Raw genomic sequence first — 15483 nt, forward strand, 5'->3', positions numbered from 1 at the left:
AGGCTGTGGTATGCAGAGGGGTAGCTGGTGTGGAGAAATCAGCATAGGTAATTACTGATGAGTCAGAAAGCCGATGTCTCGATTCAGTCCAGCTGAATGCCTTGTCTTGAGTTTCATTATTAGCTGTAATTCAGCAGTCTCTCTTTCTAATCTCCCTTTGAAATTCCTCTGCAGGACAACTGCTACTTTTAGGTTAGCAACTATGAATTATTTTAGGTCAGCAAATATATTCTTACAGAGAATCACAATTCCTTAAAAGGATAGTACACAATTCCAAAGATACAAATAACTGTACAAAATTCCCAAAGTAAAGTCTCTTGTTTTATTTCCCCCCAAAATTCTTGAAGAGAACTTCCAGCTTTCCAGAATATATTGTATTCAACACAAATATATGATAGAGATTACTAAAAATATTTGGATTTTCGTTTGAACTCGGCTTGGCGGTAATTGTATTTATACTAAACTTAGAACACCATGGTCCTTTTGTTTTGATACACTCCAAGAACAGTTTTCATCATATCATAGTGAGAAAAAACTGTTCCTAGGCCTTGCCTGGGCTGTGTATGAAGAGTGCACATGGAAAATAGCATACCTATCTAACTCTACTGCATCTGTATAAACCAAATTTAAGTAATGAGACGGTAAGCCCTCCCCTGTTGATAATAATAATAATATTCGATTTATATACCACCCTTCAGGACAACTTAATGCCCACTCAGAGCAGTTTACCATGTATGTTGTTATTGTCCCCACAACAAACACCCTGTGAGGTGGTGGTGCTGAGAGAGCTCCAGAGAGCTGTGACTAGTTCAAGGTCACCCAACTGGCTTCAAGTGGAAGAGTGGGGAATCAAACCCAGCTCTCCAGATTAGAGTCCCACGCTCTTAACCACTACACCAAACTGGATCATGAACACACAACTAATTTTCAACATTTGGCTTTATTTCTCAGCTCACAGTTGGTCCCTCAACCAAAAAAAGTGAACTTATATTCTACATGTAAGCCTGCAAATCTTGAAGAAGAAAATAAAGCTGGCTTTCCAAAGTTAATTAGTCAAACCACAACCAAACTAAAAGTCAGCCCAACATTTGTTGAATAGAAACAGTAGGGTTGTGAACTGAGAAAATTTTCATTATAATTTCTGATCTGGACTTGGGGAGATTTTTTACTGCGATTGTTTCATTTCCAGGTAGGACATACAGATTCAGGAGTCAAATTTATGTGGTTTTTCTTAGGGACCATTATTTTCAATAGGGTGTCTACTCAAGGGTCTGGGGTAGCTGTTTATAAAGATAATGGCACCACATTTGCACAGAACATTCCTCCCCCTAACATAAAGACTGCCCAAGTTTCAAGCAGACTGAAAAATGACAGGTTCATTATAAAGACTCAAAGTAGGTTCCTCTCTGCAGATCTGCACTTCTATCGATTCGTAAAATGGCAGCAACCTAGCAGGAGAGCAGCAAACAGGCATCAGCATTAAAATACCTGTCTGCATTGTTTCATTTTTTCTATTACAGTAACTGACTATTAAATGTTTACATTTGTGCTAAAAACTCTGTTTGCCACGCTTCTTTCTCATGTGTGTTTGTTTAATAAAGCAAGGAAAGATTGGTAGCGTTCCCATTATTCCCTATGGGGTACTTTGAAAGGACGTCTTTCAACCAAATGACACTATAATTGCAGGGGAGCAACTACTGTCTGTTCACTAAAGGCCACCTAAGTTTCAAGTGAATTGGACCAAGCATACCAATTCTATGGCTATTGGTTCCTTCAAGCTTTCTACTTTCAGAGAGAAATCCCCATAAAAAGGGGGACTTTGCTCCTTTCTTATCTAGCCTGTTAACAGCAGGAGCAATCCTAAACAGGTCTATTTAGAAATCACATTTTATTCAATGAAGTTTATTCCCAGGAGTGTTCTTAGTACCACACTGTGGAATTCCTATACGCCTTATGAATAGCTTGAACATCAACTGTTGGATGAAATTATGAAGCTAGCCCTGACCAGTGCTACATGCCTGAAGCCACAATAATTTCTGTCTGTAGCTTAAGTCTTAACAGTCTTTCATTACCATGAATCAAAGTTTTCTATTAGTTTTCTCTGTTCTTCATTCCACTTTCTATTACTATTCCAAATACCTATGAATTTTTCTTTGTTAAAGGAATTTGTCATACGTTGTATTCATATTCCTGCTTATCAGCTAGGTAGGTATAATGGAGGAATCAGTGGTTTGCCTTCAAATCCTCCATGCAAGATCAGAAAAGCATGTTGCTGACAATGGCCCTGCGAGGATATTTCCCTTATCCTGAGGTTTCAGTTTTGAGTTGTAAAATGGAGATAGACTTCCCTTAGTCTTCTTTTGGAATACTGCCAGAATCTTTATTAGATAGGAGAATTCCATACAAAAAACTATATAAAGAAAACTAGCCCAGGATTGGTAAACTAGGAATTTGCAAGCTATATCTGGCAATCTAAAGCAATTTTATCTCGCCACAGGTAAATCAGGATGTGGTAAGAAAAAGTCCATACTTTACAGTTAATTATCTGGACTTGTTTTACAGAGCTCTGCCTGAGAACTTGTGTTCCATAACTGTAAAACCCCTATTGTCAGATGGTATCAATTTTGTTCTAGAATCTGGCAATCTGTGAAGCATTCAGTTTGAGTACTAATATACACTCTCGCCTCCTAAATTAATTTCTGGAAAATAAGACAGCTCATAAGAAGACACTCAGCAAATTCTTTAAATCAAAGTAGTAAAAGATCATGAGAGGTAGCATGCTGTACATGTTAATGTTTGGCTTGATACAAGGAAATTAAAATCTTTGTTCAATCACAAAGCTTACTCAATGAGCTCTAGGCAGTCACAATCAACACTGTCAGGGTTGATGAGGGTTGTATATAACACCCAGAATTCTCAGGAAGAAAGGTGGGATACAAATGAGGACGTCTCTGAAATGAAGTACAGGTTAAGCAAGGTAATCTGTACAAATGTCTCAAACTACAGCATCAGGGTTTGTTTTTGCCTGGTGCCACTTTAACTTCGGCAAAATAACACAGAAATTGAAAGAATTAAAGTACAACCTCAAATTTTCATCATTCCATCACAAAATGCTGATAAAGTATGTCTTACAATCCAGATGCAGACAATGCTCAACAAATCCCAGGTACTAGATTGCCTAAAAATTTCATTGAGGCACCTAGTATTTTCAGCAATTATTTATTGTAGATTCTCAGCAATCCTCAGAAGTACAAAGATTGGATCCAATCCGTTTTTCATTGGTGAGAAATGAAGAAGGCTCCCCCTTTGACCATTAAAAGGGCTGTTTGGGATCATGGAATCTGCATGGACAAAAGCCATGTGGAACAGGGGCCATAATAAGGTGAACTGCTGAGACTGACCAAAAAAGATGCAGATCCAACCCCAAGGTTATTTATTGTTTTGTATGATACAGAAATGAGCATGAAGTTCTTGTCATTGCTTAGGTTTTGTGGTAGCAATAATTAGAAAATAAGATCTTTTAAATATGAAACCCTTAGAACCAAAAAATGAGTCTGGCTTAATCTTAGAGCCAAAGAAACTTTGTTAGAGTCTATGTTATGAAAGAAGAAATGTCTTAACATGAAGATCAGCAGCAGAAGTAACTCACAGCTGGAGAAAACATTAGGAAAACTAGCACATTGTGTTCACAAGGTCAATTAACATGCCAAAGCACAAGTCAGATTATACCATTTTATAAACAGGGGTGTTGGGAGGGAATGACAGGATACTTTACTTAGGAGTTCCCAATGTTGGTGCCTGCTAACACCTTTCCTGGAGCCCATCATGTGTTTTGAGAAAATGGACGAGGCCAGGTGGGGTTTTTACTCAGCAAGCCTTCTGATTTGCCACTGTCAATTTGACAGGCGGCACAGATTTGTAAAAAGCAGCTGTCACCACAACACAAGGATCTTCACTGTGTGACTGAAGGTAAGCTGCAGCAGTCATTTTGTGGCAGCTCACCACACTCTCAGAATTCAAAAGGTATCCGCAGGCTCAAAAAGGTTTGGGACACTTTCTTTACTGAACATTTAACACTGTATTTTTTTCTTACTGCAATCATTTCATAGACAAAGTCAATTCATTAATACGGGTCCATTTAACAGAATATTTTGTCAGTAATAAACTATGTTTATATGAATAAACAAAAAACTTGTGAATAGGTTCCTAGTCCTTTGAATCCAATAACCAGGGTAAGAAACTGCTCAAAACTGTTCATTCTGTAAGCAATGTTTGCAAAGTATAAAATAAAATACGCACTGTTCCAGAGAGGACATCATGAGGGCAGCAGTTGAGAAGATGACTTTTGCATACTCTGTCATCACTGAATTTGATTCGCTGACGGGTAGTGTCTCCTGTAACACAGAAATAAACATACCTGATTAGACAAATACGGAATGTTCTAAAAGCTTGTGTTATTTCATATTGTTCTTCATGTTACACAAAAGGAAACTGACAAAGTAAAATCTAAAGCTTGATATTAACTCAGTAATTGTTTCAGTGTGGTAACTATTTTATATGCTACATGACAAGAAAATAATATACCAGAAGTTAAAAACATAACTACACCTGGTGAAAATTCATTGTCTCTATAGCATACATACAGAATTCAGAGATTTCTGAGGCACGTGCACAGTACTTGGCAACTGGCACAAACAGCCCTGCAAGTGTTTATATTTCTTAAGTATCAAATGAATGCCATGGACATTTCTTCGAGACCTCATTCAAGGTACAGGCAAAGACCTTTTACTTTGGGTGTGTTGAACACAGATGAAGAGTTTATAAACCTAGAATGGAAGAAACAAGAATGCTTACCAGCAGTATTAAACAATTTAAACCTCGTTAGCTGAACACAGTGCATCTAAATTAATGACAAAATGAGACTTCTAGAAACACAAAATCATCAGCCTGCTTACCACACATTGAAGTCCAATTGCAAGTATAATCAATCACATCTGTGAACAAGGTTGGAAATATTAGACCTACATTGTAAGCTCAATACTTGGCTACTGATTCACTGCAGGGGTTAATGCCCCTCAAAGTACAAGAGAATGGCCATTATTTCAGATCTGCAAAGAAGGTTTCCCTCAGGATAGTTCATGTCTAAAGATGCAGCAGCAGTTTCACAACTCATATGTTTTATTTATTACTTAAAATTGCCATTATATAAAGTGAAAACCTATTGGTGAATTACTGGAGCAGAAGACAGCTGATGGGGAAAAAAAAAGATGTGTTCAGAACTTCCCCCCCAACTTCACCTCAGACGGTAAAAAGGTAGCAGTTACAAATGTAGCTATCACTCCATTCTATTAAGCTTGGACCACTCAATATAAATCTATGCTCTATCCTTGACCTAATCCATTCCATTGTTTAATTCCAGTTTTAACTATTTGTCCTATGCATAGCTAAAATGTAAATGTTTTCAGATTGGCCATATTCAGCTTAAATTAAACTTTAACTTTAGAAACAAACATTTATCAATAATAATTAGGTAATTCTCATCTTAGGACAGCTTCAGAATAGTTCAACAATAGGTTTTCAGAAACTAGATCTCTCAATTTAATAGATCTAAATTGACAAAAATTTACAGTTGTCCTTAAAGTCAGGTCTACCACTGCAGAACACTTGAGGGAATATGGGTACTTTCCTCCCAGTCTCTCTTTTTAAGACACATGTGCGATGATGGTTCCACATTAATTAACACATCTGAAAAGTTAGCAGTAACTCACGGCTTGGCGAATGCGGGGCCTTTCTGACACTCCCTTGCAGAATGAAGTAGGCAGGCATAGATACATTGAACCTTTATAAATAAAACAAGGGGCCAGATTGTTCAGTTTGTATATAATAATCTCTGCCAGCATTTTTATCACAGCATCTAGAAATACATGTTGATTGTAAATAATGGAGGGAAACCTGAATTATGTTGTGCCTGACAACAATGTGCTATTTTGAGGGAGTTTTCTGAAAGTAGCTGACACCTAACAATAATAACTACACTTATATACTGCTCTTCTAGACAGATTAGTGCTCCGCTAAGAACAGTGAACCAAGTCAGTGTTATTATTAATCCCACAATACTTCTGGGGAGCTGGAACTGAGAGGAGCGGCTTACCCAAGACCACCTACTGAGTTCATGGCAGTAGTGGGATTCAAACCAGCAGAGTGATGATTCACAGCCCAACTACTTAACTACTACAGTACAGCAGCTCTCTTCAGAGAGCCCTTAATAAGAGCTGAGTTGGAAAAATATTTTAATTCCTAGGTATCAATATTTTGTTTATACTTCTTTGTACAAAATAACTCATGTACCTATGAATTTGATGTTGGTCCTAAAATGTGATTTTGGTGCCTACAATTTGAAGTATTTTCCAGTTCTGCCTACAAATATAGCTGTTTCCATTTTGAAAAATCAACTCGTTTTCAGAAATTGTGGCTTGATCACAAAATGTAAATTATATAAAAGTGAACTCTTATGGGAGAATTGTGAAATTTTAAATAAATGGAAAACATTTTTGCTCATTTATTTTAAAAAATGTTTAAAACATGGGTGCTATTCTAGCTCTCTGTTCATCAGAACCCAGTTTTAAAGGTATTTAAAAACCTATTTCAGTGCCCCCAGATGCCTTTAATTTATTAGTGATACAAAACGGCAGTAATGAATGTAAGCAAATACAAAATTAAGTTCATCTTTAGAAACAGCAGCTTCCTTTTTTCAAGGTTTCTGGCCCAAACAGTATTTCCATAACTGAAATGGAAGCAATTATATAAAACCTCTGAGGACAATTACTTAAGTCAAAGTCATAACAAACTAACTGGAAATATACAATCTCCCTTCTATAATGGCTTGTTTTTCAGATTACACATTATCCAACACTGCTATGGTTATTTAATTAAACAAATAGGTATATTCACAAGTTAACCATACATACAGTCCTGCTGGATCAGACTAGTAGCCCATTGAGTCCAGCATCTTGTATCACACAACAGCCAACTAGTTACTCTGGACAGCCAACAAGGCACACAGAGGCTGAGGCCTCCCCTTGATATTGCCTCCTGGCACTGGAATTCAGAGGTCCTGGATCTAATATGAAGGTTCCCTTTAGTCGCCATGGCTAGTAACTATTGATAGAGATATCACAATGCAGCACTTATATGAAGCATCCCTGATCCCTGCAGATACAGTATTGCAAGATTCTTCAATGAAAGAGACTATAATGTAGTTCAATAAGCAGCTTAAACTGTTCATAATAGAAGTGCAACAAAATCATCAAGTGTTTCTCTTATAAAGACACTATTCCAAAATTCCAAGCAAGTAAGCTTTACTGTGAGGGGTAATTATCTCTGGTTATTTAGACATTCCTTCCCAATGGATAGTGGGGTACAATACAAATACAAAAAATGTAACTTGTTTAAACTTTCGGCTAACAGTCACCCACTTTCTTTCTGAGACTCACATGCAACTATCCCTTCTTCTGCCACCCATCCAGAGGAGCCACACATAAACCCAACTCTCAATCAGAGTTCATTGTAATACAAGCATCATAATTCTTCCCTGATTCATCTCTATGTACAGCATTTTTACCCTAGTCCTTTTCCAAAAAGCTGAGTTACACAGTTCTCCCCTTCATTTTATACAACAATCAGATGAAGTAGCTCAGGGTGAGAAAGACATGCCCAAGATCACCCAGCAAGCCTCATGACTGAGCAGCGATATGAAAATGGACACCGTGCTCCTAGTACAAAACACAAACCACTACTTCACACTAGGGCCATTTCCACACACGTTGAATAATGCACTTTCAATGCACTTTAGTTATCCTTTAGAAGTGGATTTTTTGTTCCATCCATGGAAAATCAGTTATAAATGTTCACTAAAGCGTATTGAAAGTGGATTATCCAACGTGTGTGGAAGCAGCCTAGCTCTCATTGTTCCTATCACTCCATACTCAAAATACCACTCAAAACTAAAGCCAGATTCATTGGTTTTTAAAACTAAACACATTGAAAATATAGATAAAAACATGAGAAGACAGCTTCAACAGCCCTGTAAATCAAAGAATTCAAAATCTAAGCATGTTAACTGTGGAAATGTCAGCAAGCAGGAATAAAGGCTCCCATCAGTCATTTTCATGGAGCTTTCTTATAAAGTCCAAACAAATGAATGTTTTTCATATTGCAACCAGAACAGCAGGAGGAAAAAAGTGTTGTATCAGAATTAACCTGTAGGCTCCATTATGTACAGTATCAAAGAAGTCATCACATGAACCAGAAATACTGTGCAGGGGAAGAAGAGAACACTTTAACAGGTGACTTCTGTTATGACATTTAATTATAAAGGTATATTGCCAAAGTATTTTTTTAAATTAACAATGTTTAATCGTAGAAAGAAGGTTCAGAACTCAGAGATCCTCAAGTTCTGGCCATTTTTCTCCTACCAACACAGAATCATGGTCTCCAGAGCAGATCTGTGCTGCCCTATACATTAAAATTAACAGGTTCTCGCCCATTTCTAGCAATCAATGTCATTCATTACTTTTTAAAATTCATTTTAATAGAGCCACACATCAGTTCTTGGTTCATCATGTCACATGTAAAATTTAATGCACACTTCACTTTACTAGCCTATTCAGCTCCTATTCAACATGGTCTCAATGGTGGTGTAAATATTAAAATATACTTCAAGTGAAAACACATTTAAAGAACAAATATCATCTTAGTTAAGCAAAACAGGAGTCAAATGGCACTTTAAAGATTAACAATTATCCCAGCAGCAGCTTTTGTGAGCTCACTTTGATTAAATGAGCCAACTCATGAAAACTCATGTTAGAATAAATTTTGTTAACTTTTAAGATGCCAGATACCCATCTGGAATCACCCTGGTTAAAGGACACACCTAAGTTGTAAAGCAGAATGAAAACTGCAGCAAAATAATTCTGTCAAAACTATCCAGCTACCTTGAATGAAAGTCAATGGAGGAACTCCTTTTATGAGGAATGAAAAGTAAAACACAAGTTTTACAAGGAAAAAGTGTCTGTTTTCTTATCCATCAAGTTTAAGCTCTTGGCACTTCAGAAATTCTTCACACCATGTCTTCTCTGAACATTTTATTCTAAACCTACCCTAATCCCGATACACATTTCCTAACATCAGATCTTTCAAACACCTGGCTACACAAGAGGCAGAACAAAATCTAAACATACTGAGGCATCTTCATGCTTATTTGAACACCAGATCCACCATGGACTGTCTGTGATTAATAGAATAGTTTGGAGAACTATTGAAAAAGCTTCATCATACGGATTCCTCTTGTATACATTACTCTCAAAAACATAAAAAACACTATTGCCATTCTCATATCTGTTGTTCCCAGAATATTAATCTCTGTTAAAGAATCTCTGTATAGGTTTCTATACTACTTTTAAATTAATCCAAAGCATTAGCTAGCACTATATAATGAAAAATAGGGAAGACCTGGAATTCTTAAGAAATTAAGATTGTCATCACCAGATTTAAAAGGAACAAAATTTACTGAAGTTTCTGTGTACCACAACATCAGATTGTGATTCGTACCTAAAACTTATAAGGCAAATCTGGAGCATTCAGCTGAATCTGCTGCTCAAGTCAATGTACTGGGTTCTTTGGCAAAATAAAATATCAGATTACAAAATAGTTTGAGACAATCTGATACAAGACTTGCATTGTTATTATAATATGAATACTTTTAAAACCAATACTCCAATCTAATACTCGAAACTCCATCAGCAAGACCAGCAAGAACAGGCAATAAGCAATCTTTGGACCAGGTCTCCAAAAATCTACTAACCAGGACAGTGGAGGAGGGGATCTCATAATGCACTTATTTTTGGGATAGATGGTCTTTCCTTGAATTTCCCACTGTGAAACACAGAAACACAAAGGGGGGGGCACTCAGGCTTCCTCCCACAAGTTCACTGGCACACTCAAAAGAATCAGGGGGGAAATTACATCAGTAGCAACCACAAAATATGGGTAGGTAACAGACAAAACATCTACAATTAATCATTTCTAAGGCTATTCCCATCTGGGTATTTGCATCTGGAAAGAGAAATATTCTCCAGGCTATCAGGAAGGGTCATACAGTTGTTAGGAGACTGTATCTCTCCAGAGCACTTAAAAATGCTTCCATGAATCAGTATTTTCTGTAAAGAATCTCACTCATGGGGAATTTTATATGCCCACTATGTTACATGGATCAGAGTAAATAAGCAACACAAAAGTCAAAATCAGTAGATTTCTGGGGTTGTTTTATACTATATACACCTCTTTGTTTACAGAAAGAAAACTGAGCTGTACACAGCTGCACTCTGGGTACAGTATCTCATTAGCACATTAATAAACAATTCCCTAAAAAAGATGTAACTGCAGACCATTCTCTGTGTATTCTGCCCCAAAAGTTCAAAAGGAGTCTATTCCAGAAAATATTACTATTGTAAAGTAATTCTAAATAATTATATGTATGTGAATCTATTTAAAATGATTTAAATATATTTGTTTTCAGAATCTGACTTAACTAATGAACTAAAAATAGTGAACATTAGATATGCATCTCTAATATTTATCTGCCTGTAATATTTTGTGTGTTACAATGTACTCAATGACCATAGGCTGGCATAACCCCCATCTGATTTTTGGTCATTGAAAACTACATCAATAAGAATCTAGAAACTGAGAATCACCAATTCTGACAGATGCAAATTTGCTGCAGGGGAACTATCTTTTTTATTGCTAGAAAACCCCAAATTTGTATAAACTAAAAATATGTTTTGTTGAATATACAAGTATTTGTCTTCATTCTCCAAAATGAATCCACTGAAGAAACCCAACATATGTACATGTATCATTAAGTTCTCATCTATCTAGAGTCCTACCTGTTTGCATATCCTCCCACAAGAGGTAGGAGTAGAAAAAGATGATCCTGGAAAGGTCAAAGTCAGGAAACATGTGGAATCTAGTAGACTCAAGAGAATGAACTAGCCAAAACTTGACGTATTATTTAGATATTTTCAATTTTGATTAAATGCACTGAGAATTCTGAGAGACAAGTATAAAAATACATAGTGTACAATATATTATACCTTCCCACTTTCAGCCATGGTAATTTTTATGTTAAATCATAAATGTAACTTCTAAGCACGCTGGCATCCAATTATATTCTTATTACATGGTTTTAAGGAACAATGAACTGAACTATACAGAACCAGTTTTCTTAGCAAATCTCTGATAATGTATCAAGAAAACAAGAACAAATTTGCAAAACAAACATTTTTTTTCATGATCTGAAGGAATTAAGTGAAAGCAGTCACAAGGCCATAGGATTCCATAAAGCATTATTTTTAGGAACAATTATTTGAGTTTAATTAGTAAAGCTGCATTTTTTATATTAGTACAGGTACTGAAAACAATACATTTATAATGCAGTTTTCAAGTTGGTTAAAGTCACTTTGCTCCAAACATTTGTAAGCAAGTTTTTAAAAAGCTGGATATAGAAATGTAAAGGCTCACGTGTGTGGGAGGGTGAGGGGTACCACCAAAAAAGTTTGGAAAGAACACTTTCCCCCCATTTTCCAACAGAAAAGTTGGAAATCTGGGGAGCACAAACCCTCATGAAATATTTTCTCTTTTAGCATTAGCTAAATCTTATTAAAACAAGGGTCTACTAAATCAAATGTGTAGTATGAAGTCTGTTCTCCAAGATTTTTTGCATATTGTAGATATACATAAAGTTTTCAAGAATATTTTGTTTAAACATGGCTAAGTGATTTGCAAGTAGTATGCAATAATGCGCATTCATCTGTTTGCAATGTTATAAAACTTAACTTGATACACAAATATGATGCTGAATGATACAGTTTCTGTCCAAGCAATCTGCTTACTCAAAAGATTATTTTCTATTTTCATTATTTATTTTTTCCTACCTCTACAATGAGAGAAACCAATTAGTACAACTGTATATACAAGGTTAAAATTATGTATTTTATGTTATTTAACTAGTAATATGAGTTTAGGGTTAAGATATGCATATATTTCAATTTTTTTCTAGATTTCAACATCTCCCCAAACCAAACAAACTGAGTTTTCTTCCATGGCTTCCGAAAATTTTACCTAAGTTGATACCATCATCATTATTTGAACATACTAGTGCCATGAACATAGAGATGTAATACACACTCCTTTATGGACTGAAAATACACTTAAAATTTTGACGCTAGTAGTCAGATTTCAATTCAAAATCCTGCTCACAATTCTTCTCTATGAACACTGTCCCCATCAGAATTCCAAGTGATTTGGACAAACTGAAGATAATCGATAAAACCACCTAAGACAAGCGTAAACACATATATGAAAGATGACTGTAAATGTATAAAGCAGGGCAATAACCATGTAAGGAGTCACATTACTAAAGGAGATTCAGGAGTTAGAATGGACAAGTTGAATCCAAGATGGCGTACCAAGGAGGATGAAATGGATATATTTAAAACACCAGAAAGAATAAAAGTGTAAACACACATTAACCTAAAGGAAGCAAATTTAGGTTAAATAGCATGAAAAAGCCATAAGATCACTTCATAGATAGAACAAACTGCCTTGTAGGTAAGGGAAGATGTCAACTTTACATGGAGATTTTCACACTTCACATGACAGCACATCCACTATTCTCCTTCCTCCCTCCCCAGTACATGATCAGCACGTGACAGGCTAAGTGGTTAAGATTTACAGTAAGTCCCATGAAACTACTCTGAATTCCATTGGGACAAATGGAATGTATGTATGCTTAAAGTATGCTGACATGTTGCCTCTTGAGAAAACTTGCTATTCACGTTTTTATTCCAATCAAGCCATTTATATTTAAAGAAATTAAAAAACAGCAAAACCAGGAAAGGATCCTGACAAACTCCAAAATACACATGAGTGCTCCCTCACGATTTCCAATTTTGTTCTGTAATTTTGAATAGGTACAATTAATGATACCTTAACGATGCCGAAATGTATAAAAAAATATTTTGGTTTAAAATACTGGTTTGGGTCAGATTTCCAACATGTCGGCCATGAACAACAACAAATACTTCATCGTTTGGAATCAAAGGTCGAAACAAGCCGATCCACGCCTCTCCCCGTGATAAATAAGGCAAACTGCTGTTTCACTGAGGCGAGATGAACTACGGGACGGGCCATTTCGCGTTTTGATGCTAACTAGACCCTGGACGCGGTCGACCCGTTGGTTGAGACGGTGTCACCTCCATGTCGCGTACGCAGCGTAAGGCAGAGGCGCCCCCACCTTCAAGTCGGGCCTGTCTCATGTCCCCCCCCCCCCCGAACCGCTCTCTTTCCCGATTCCCACTGGCGGAACCGGAACGTTGGTCTCTCACCCGCCTAAGCGCCGCCTCTACCGGGAGGAGGAAGAATCCAACGCGCAGGCTCTACTAATCACCGCACCAGGCCCTTTTCTCCCCCCACCCCGCACATCTCCGCCTTCGAGCTTGAGGCGCAGGCGGCAATTCTTACCGTCCCGGGAGGTGCCCATGAGCTGGTCCAGCATCGCGCGCATCTGGGCCTGTGCCGACATCCTGAAAGGGCTCGGGGGCCCGGCAGGGCCGGCCTAATCCGAGTAAGCCCCGCCCACCGCGGCCTAGAAGGTGTTGAGCCCGACGCGGCGGCCGCTTCTTTCAGGCGCAAGCGGAGTCACTCGCTCGCGTTCTCTTCCTCTCCGAGGCCAGCGGAGTCACAGCGGCGTCTTCTTCGGCTTCTCTTCTCGCGGAAAGAGAGAGCGGGCGGCTGCCCTCGTGCCCACCTGTGCCTGAGGCCGGCGGGTCCCCCCCGTGCTCGCCCCCTTCACGGCTGCCTCATTCGGCGCGCGCGCTTGCCAGGCGGTAACGGACATCCGCGCGCACGCGCCGTACTCCCGCCTTCCGTGGCTGCTAGCGTCCCGCTGATTGGCCGAGCCGACCTCTCTGCCCTGTAACGTAAGGCGTCTTTCCTGATTGGCCTCAAGAAATCGTCGCTCCTGCGGGTCGGCGCTCGAGCTGATTGGAGGCGCGGGCCGGGGCCTTTTCTGTGACGTTTCGTCTTTGAATCGGCTTAGCGTCGCCGGCCTGCGTTGATTGAGTTGTTGAAGAATTATTCTTTCTGCCTACCTTCTGTCCTCTCAGCGCTAAGCAAAGCCTATTAATATGTATGGAAGCCTCACAAAGCTCATTCCGCAGCCAAACTGTCGCCATACTGAGGATGAAGCTTAGCCTCAAAGGCAGTCTTCAAGGTGGAACTGACAAGAATTCGAGTTTCTCTTTTATTCGGTTACAAAGTCCAGCACGGCTGCCCTGTTAGTCTGCTGCAGCAAAAACAAAAAAGTAGTATTCTTTCTGGGATTTTAAAGGATTTATTGTAGCATAAGCTTATGTGGGCTGGAGCCCTCTTCATCACACGTTATAAGTAAAACCTCAGTCAATATATACGGGGTAAAAATTACCGGTCCGTATGTGACCGGCGAGGCTTAAAAGCCATGTAAAATGAAACAGAAGTCCAGTGGCGCCTTAAAGCCACAACATTTATTTAAATATGAGCTTTCGTAGCTCACTCTTCAGACATATATGGAAGGAAAATCATTCTGGAAAAAATTATGGGGAAGGTTGTGGGTGAAGCCAAGGGTTCGTGTGAATTTCAAGAGTAAATTCTCGATGGGAGGAGCTGATGTATCTGAAGTAAGACGTGTCTCATAAATGTTGCTTGTCTTTAAGATGCCATTGTGTTTTTGTTATATTTTGCTAGACAGAATAGCACAGCTACCCCTTTGCATTTCAACACCTTGAACTACAAAAGGTGTCTATAACGTGCCTATGCTAAACTCAAAAGGTGTCATAAATTCTACTTTGTGCATGGGTTTTTTAACTGCATCTGTACTTTATATGTTTTTAAAATGTATTAGCTGCTTCTGGGCTGTGTTGGAAGCAAGCTCACAAAAGTAAAAGTGTACAACATATACATTCAAAAATAAAATACAAGCTCAAATAACAATCATAGTTTGTAACCACATTTCCACTTGGTAATAAATACCAACTATCACAAGCCTTGGCAATAAAAAAAGTCCACTAAAAGAGGGTTTTCTGGCACATCTTCCGAAATCTACAATTGTGTTCTACAATTCTCCTGCAGAGAGCTATGCCATAATGACTGGATAAAAACCCAGCACAAGAGGACCACGCTTCCTCATGTGCTAGTACTGAAAACAGCAGTTACTCAGAGTATCTTAACTAGTGCGTTGGCTTGTACAAGATAGCAACCCTTTAAGTATGTGGGTTCCAGATTGTGAAGATCGTTGTAAAGAAAAACCCAACAGCTTGAATTCCACTAAAAAACAAGCAAGCAATAAAGCAGTTCCATAACTGGTGACATAGGCACCAGATGACCAGC

At 38.2% G+C, this 15483-nt stretch overlaps 1 protein-coding gene across 4 annotated transcripts in view; it reads right to left on the reverse strand.

The window, feature by feature from the left end:
• The window catches only part of LUC7L2 (LUC7 like 2, pre-mRNA splicing factor), a 34492-nt gene extending 20526 nt beyond the window's left edge, over positions 1 to 13966 (reverse strand). Inside the window, exons 1-4 of one of the 4 annotated variants that reach the window (XM_054988100.1) lie at positions 13582 to 13966; positions 5769 to 5839; positions 4956 to 4994; positions 4300 to 4394 (exon numbers count right to left, since the gene is read on the reverse strand). In XM_054988100.1, the coding sequence (XP_054844075.1) occupies positions 4300 to 4394; positions 4956 to 4994; positions 5769 to 5826 (192 nt within the window). In that variant the 5' untranslated portion in view covers positions 5827 to 5839; positions 13582 to 13966. Of the gene's footprint in view, positions 1 to 4299; positions 4395 to 4955; positions 4995 to 5768; positions 5840 to 13354; positions 13383 to 13581 lie in introns of those variants that run through there. The other 3 variants (XM_054988101.1, XM_054988104.1, XM_054988102.1) reach the window with 3 other exon arrangements.
• Positions 13967 to 15483: the final 1517 nt, after the last annotated feature.

This window comes from Eublepharis macularius, chromosome 9 (assembly GCF_028583425.1).
Source record: "Eublepharis macularius isolate TG4126 chromosome 9, MPM_Emac_v1.0, whole genome shotgun sequence".
Taxonomy (NCBI): domain Eukaryota; kingdom Metazoa; phylum Chordata; class Lepidosauria; order Squamata; family Eublepharidae; genus Eublepharis; species Eublepharis macularius.